The sequence below is a fragment of the Nerophis ophidion genome, unplaced genomic scaffold, assembly GCF_033978795.1.
Source record: "Nerophis ophidion isolate RoL-2023_Sa unplaced genomic scaffold, RoL_Noph_v1.0 HiC_scaffold_38, whole genome shotgun sequence".
In the NCBI taxonomy this organism is placed as follows: domain Eukaryota; kingdom Metazoa; phylum Chordata; class Actinopteri; order Syngnathiformes; family Syngnathidae; genus Nerophis; species Nerophis ophidion.
This window is the reverse complement of record NW_026906960.1, coordinates 336164-342163: the sequence shown is the minus strand read 5'-3', so window position 1 is coordinate 342163 and position 6000 is coordinate 336164. Positions and strand designations below refer to the sequence as shown.

The 6000-nt window shown below is 35.9% G+C and overlaps 1 protein-coding gene across 3 annotated transcripts in view; it reads right to left on the bottom strand.

Moving 5' to 3' along the window:
- Positions 1–2658: 2658 nt before the first annotated feature.
- The window catches only part of LOC133546700 (gastrula zinc finger protein XlCGF57.1-like), a 237351-nt gene continuing 234009 nt past the window's right edge, over positions 2659–6000 (bottom strand). For 2 of the 3 annotated variants that reach the window (XM_061892496.1, XM_061892495.1), the window contains exon 2: positions 2659–5406. In XM_061892496.1, the coding sequence (XP_061748480.1) occupies positions 3719–5406 (1688 nt within the window). In that variant the 3' untranslated portion in view covers positions 2659–3718. The remainder of the gene's footprint in view (positions 5407–6000) is intronic. The other variant, XM_061892497.1, reaches the window with a different exon arrangement.

Here is a 6000-nt window from a genome sequence, read left to right as displayed (position 1 = left end):
TTGTTCTCTTACACCTCCAAAGTGTATACACACACAATTATACATGATATGTACATACACTAGTGTCTTTTATTACTAATAATCATATTATTGTTGTTCTCTTACACCTCCAAAGTGTATACACACACAATTATACATGATATGTACATACACTAGTGTCTTTTATTACTAATAATCATATTATTGTTGTTCTCTTACACCTCCAAAGTGTATACACACACAATTATACATGATATGTACATACACAAGTGTCTTTTATTACTAATAATCATATTATTGTTGTTCTCTTACACCTCCAAAGTGTATACACACACAATTATACATGATATGTACATATACTAGTGTCTTTTATTACTAATAATCATATTATTGTTGTTCTCTTACACCTCCAAAGTGTATACACACACAATTATACATGATATGTACATACACAAGTGTCTTTTATTACTAATAATCATATTATTGTTGTTCTCTTACACCTCCAAAGTGTATACACACACAATTATACATGATATGTACATACACAAGTGTCTTTTATTACTAATAATCATATTATTGTTGTTCTCTTACACCTCCAAAGTGTATACACACACAATTATACATGATATGTACATACACAAGTGTCTTTTATTACTAATAATCATATTATTGTTGTTCTCTTACACCTCCAAAGTGTATACACACACAATTATACATGATATGTACATACACAAGTGTCTTTTATTACTAATAATCATATTATTGTTGTTCTCTTACACCTCCAAAGTGTATACACACACAATTATACATATGTACATACACAAGTGTCTTTTATTACTAATAATCATTTTTTAAATCACATTTTTTCTGTAAGTTTTTCTTTTTTTGGTGACGAATCTTCTCAAGGATTTAAATTTGTTCCAAATTGTAAATAATCAGATTTTTTGTTCCCATTCTGCAATTGTTTGGGGTTCTTTAGACAGACATTTATTAAATCACTGCCTGTATCTCCCCCTCTTTTTTCATTCATTATTCTTCCCAGCAACATTACTTCAAAAGTCACATTTTTAAATAAATGATCTTGTATAAAACACCACTGCTCAAATGATGTATAAAGTAAATAATGAAATGCTTCCAGAAGATGATTCAGATGTGAACCAGTAAATATGAACTTAGAGGGATTTATGTGTACTCAAAAGTATAACAAATGTAAAACTAATATGTAAATTATATAAATGCCTTCATTAATGACAGTGCTCTGCAACCTTTACATCAAAGGAAACATGACTAATAGTAGTAGTTAAGTTGACTTATGATAGTAGTACAGGTTGAGTTATGGTAGTAGTTAAGTTGACTTATGATAGTAGTACAGGTTGAGTTATGGTAGTAGTTAAGTTGACTTATGATAGTAGTACAGGTTGAGTTATGGTAGTAGTTAAGTTGACTTATGATAGTAGTACAGGTTGAGTTATGGTAGTCGTTAAGTTGACTTATGATAGTAGTACAGGTTGAGTTATGGTAGTAGTTAAGTTGACTTATGATAGTAGTACAGGTTGAGTTATGGTCGTAGTTAAGTTGACTTATGATAGTAGTACAGGTTGAGTTATGGTAGTAGTTAAGTTGACTTATGATAGTAGTACAGGTTGAGTTATGGTAGTAGTTAAGTTGACTTATGATAGTAGTACAGGTTGAGTTGTGGTAGTAGTTAAGTTGATTTATGATAGTAGTACAGGTGGTTATGGTAGTAGTTAAGTTGACTTATGATAGTAGTGCAGGTTGAGTTATGGTAGTAGTTAAGTTGACTTATGATAGTAGTACAGGTTGAGTTATGGTAGTAGTTAAGTTGACTTATGATAGTAGTACAGGTTGAGTTATGGTAGTAGTTAAGTTGACTTATGATAGTAGTACAGGTTGAGTTATGGTAGTAGTTAAGTTGACTTATGATAGTAGTACATGTTGAGTTATGGTAGTAGTTAAGTTGACTTATGATAGTAGTACAGGTTGAGTTATGGTCGTAGTTAAGTTGACTTATGATAGTAGTACAGGTTGAGTTATGGTAGTAGTTAAGTTGACTTATGATAGTAGTACAGTTTGAGTTATGGTCGTAGTTAAGTTGACTTATGATAGTAGTACAGGTTGAGTTATGGTAGTAGTTAAGTTGACTTATGATAGTAGTACAGGTTGAGTTATGGTAGTAGTTAAGTTGACTTATGATAGTAGTACAGGTTGAGTTATGGTAGTAGTTAAGTTGACTTATGATAGTAGTACATGTTGAGTTATGGTAGTAGTTAAGTTGACTTATGATAGTAGTACAGGTTGAGTTATGGTAGTAGTTAAGTTGACTTATGATAGTAGTACAGGTTGAGTTATGGTAGTAGTTGAGTTGACTTATGATAGTAGTACAAGTTGAGTTGTGGTAGTAGTTAAGTTGACTTATGATAGTAGTACAGGTTGAGTTATGGTAGTAGTTAAGTTGACTTATGATAGTAGTACAGGTTGAGTTATGGTCGTAGTTAAGTTGACTTATGATAGTAGTACAGGTTGAGTTATGGTAGTAGTTAAGTTGACTTATGATAGTAGTACAGGTTGAGTTATGGTAGTAGTTAAGTTGACTTATGATAGTAGTACAGGTTGAGTTGTAGTAGCGTGCAAATGATTCAATGTCCAGTACTGTGGAAATATGTTTGGATATGACAATCAGTTTATTTTTGGCTATCAAACTGAAATGACATGTAGGCTGTAGAACATAAAGTATGCTGACCTTGACTTGGATGCAACATTGTCACAGCAGTGAGACCTGACCACACACAGCAAGCTTGTAAACAGTTTGTGTCCTCCATGCAGTCGCCCCTCCAGTGTTCCCACCTGAACCCAATTAAATGACGTTACCATAGCAACCGCACCATAGCAACGGTCCCATCCCTGTCAACATCTCCTGGTTCTCAAGAGGAAGTGGGCGGAGCAATCTGCCGAAAAGTAAATTCAGCATCAACTGAGGCCAGCAATCAATTACAGAAAACTAAATAAAAACTAAATAAACAAATAAAGAAATTTGGCTCCAACAGAATGCAAAGTAAATATCTGTGGGATGATGTACAATATTGGCTTTTTACTGACACTCTGAACTTTGATTGATACTGGTATAGTTTTGGGGATGTTTAAAAAGAATACATATATTAAAAATGTTCGAAACCCAATAATGGGAATTTTTGTTTTCTCCACGAGAGTCAGTTTGTAGAAAAAAAAAAAAATCTTTCCTCAGACAATTCAGCCATTTTCTCTCCGTTTTATATAGCATAAAGGTCTGGGGACATACATATAAAATAATCACAACACAATCATCTTATTACAAAAGAGAGTAATAAAGATTATTAATAACATGGATTACAGAGACCCAACAAATGATTCATAAAGTCACACATTTTAAAATTGTATAAAAGACAACTGTTTAAATGATGTATAAAGTAAATAACAATATGCTTCCTGAAGTGGTCCAGAAGTTGTTTCAGATGTGAACCAGTACATATGTATATCATATAAAGGTGATAATCTATGGGATTATTAACAATTACAAATACAAATATGTCACACTTCAATATTTCATATTATCAAATCTATAAATGCAGAAGCATATTAACCAGATTGTTAGACAAACAACAATGTCACACATGTTATATGTGCTGATGTTGTTAGAAAGTCAAAATGAAAGTCTGGACAGTTTATTTCAAATCCTGCAGTTTCATTTGCTGCTGCTGTTCTCACCAGCACACTTGTGTTTCTTACACTGGTACTTAGAAGACAATCTTTCACCACACACACTGCAACTCAACACTTTCTCTCCTGGGTGTCTTCTCATGTGTGCTACAAGGGTCGATCGCTCACTAAAGCTTCTGTTGCAGATTGAACAGGAATGTGATTTTTCACCACTGTGTGATCTGTTGTGTCTTTTCAAATGTTGACTTTGTGCAAAGCATTTACCACAGATTGAACAGGAGAAAGGTTTTTCACCAGTGTGTGTTCTCATGTGTACTTTCAAACTCTGACTGTGTCTAAAACCTTTACCACAGGTTGAACAGGAAAAAGGTTTTTCACCAGTGTGTGTTCTCATGTGTACTTTCAAACTCTGACTTTCTGTAAAACCTTTACCACAGGTTGAACAGGAAAAAGGGTTTTCACCAGTGTGTGTTCTCATGTGTCTTTTCAATTGGTTACTGTGTGCAAAACCTTTACCACAGGTTGAACAGGAAAAATGTTTTTCACCAGTGTGTATTCTCATGTGTCTTTTCAAACTCTGACTTACTGTAAAACTTTTACCACAGGTTGAACAGGAAAAAGGTTTTTCACCAGTGTGTATTCTCATGTGTCTTTTCAAACTCTGACTTTGTGTAAAATCTTTACCACAGGTTGAACAGGAAAAAGGGTTTTCACCAGTGTGTATTTTCATGTGTCTTTTCAATTTGTTACTGTGTGCAAAACCTTTACCACAGGTTGAACAGGAAAAAGGTTTTTCACCAGTGTGTGTACTCATGTGTTCTTTAAAACTCTGACTTCGTGTAAAACTTTTACCACATGTTGAACGGGAAAAAGGTTTTTCACCAGTGTGTGTTCTCATGTGTACCTTCAAATTCTGACGTTGTGTAAAACCTTTACTACAGAGTGAACAAGAAAAAGGTTTTTCTCCAGTGTGTGTTTTCATGTGTACTTTCAGACGACAATGGTATTTAAAAGTTTTGTGAGAGTGAGAAGATGTGAAGTGAGTGTTGTCAGTGTGACATGTCTTATCATCTTTAGAGTCTTCATCATCAGTGTCAGGAGAGTGTGACGTTGTGTCCTCACTATCTGATAGTGGAGCTAAGAGCTTGTCTGCTTGTGATCCTCCACAGTGGTCTCCATCAGCTTCTGTTGTCATGTGTTGTGTTGAGCTGCTGCTTGGAGGCTCCCCCCCTCCCCTCTCCTCACTTTCACCTTTCACCTCATCATCTTCACTCTTCACAGGGACACCAGTCACTGGGAACTCCTCCAACCATTTAGGCTGACTGATGCCCTCTTCCTCCTCTTCCTCTCTAATGTGCGGCGGCTCTTGGTCCTCCTCTTCCTCTTTAAAGCAGGGGGTCAGTGGGTCCTCCTCGTCCTTTTTAATGTGAGGGGTCAGCAGGTTCTCTTGCTCCTTAAAGTGAGGGGTCAGTGGATCCTCCTCTTCCTTTTTGATGTGTAAGATCAGTGGGTCCTCCGCTTGCCCTTTAATGTGAAGGGTCAGTTTAACATTATGGGTCCGTGGCATCTCATGTTTCGCTTTATTGTGGGGGGGCTGTGGCTCCTCTCCTCCCTCTTTAATGTGTTGGGAATGTGGTACCTCTTTTTCCTCTTTAATGTGGTGGGGCTGTGGCTCTTCTTCCTGCTCATGAGGAAGATGTTCTTTATTGAGGTCTGCGGGACAGGAGAAAACAAACATTCTTCAGAAAAGTCCAGCTTTGCTCAGTCACATGAGACATTGTCCTACACCAAGAAATGATTTCACAATCTCATCAGTTTCCCCTCACAGCAGTCAGGGTACTTCCAGCTGACACATGAAGAAGACTTTCAGGGGAATGCCTTCCCAGGCCAACATCCAATCCACCTTATTCATATAAAAACAGTCTAAAAGTCATTCCTGCAATCCTTAATGGTAGACGCCATACATGAAAGTGTGCTGTTCTCCCTCTGAATAAGTCATACACACACAGGAAATAATGTACCACATGCCAGCTTCCACACAGTAGTACTAGTGATGAGCTCCCCCTGCTGGTGGACAATAATTAGTCATTTTCCTATTCATCTTTAGAGACATGTCTGTTATAAAAGAAGCATGAGCACAGTCAACATCTTGGCCAAGAAAGATGACATCTGTTTTACTTTCATTTAGATAGTGTCACCACAGTTAAACTGGGAAGAAGTAATCAGATTACTGACTACACCTTCAAAAGATAACTTGTTTACCTTATTAATATTAGTAATAATGGATTATATTAATTTAGTGCATTT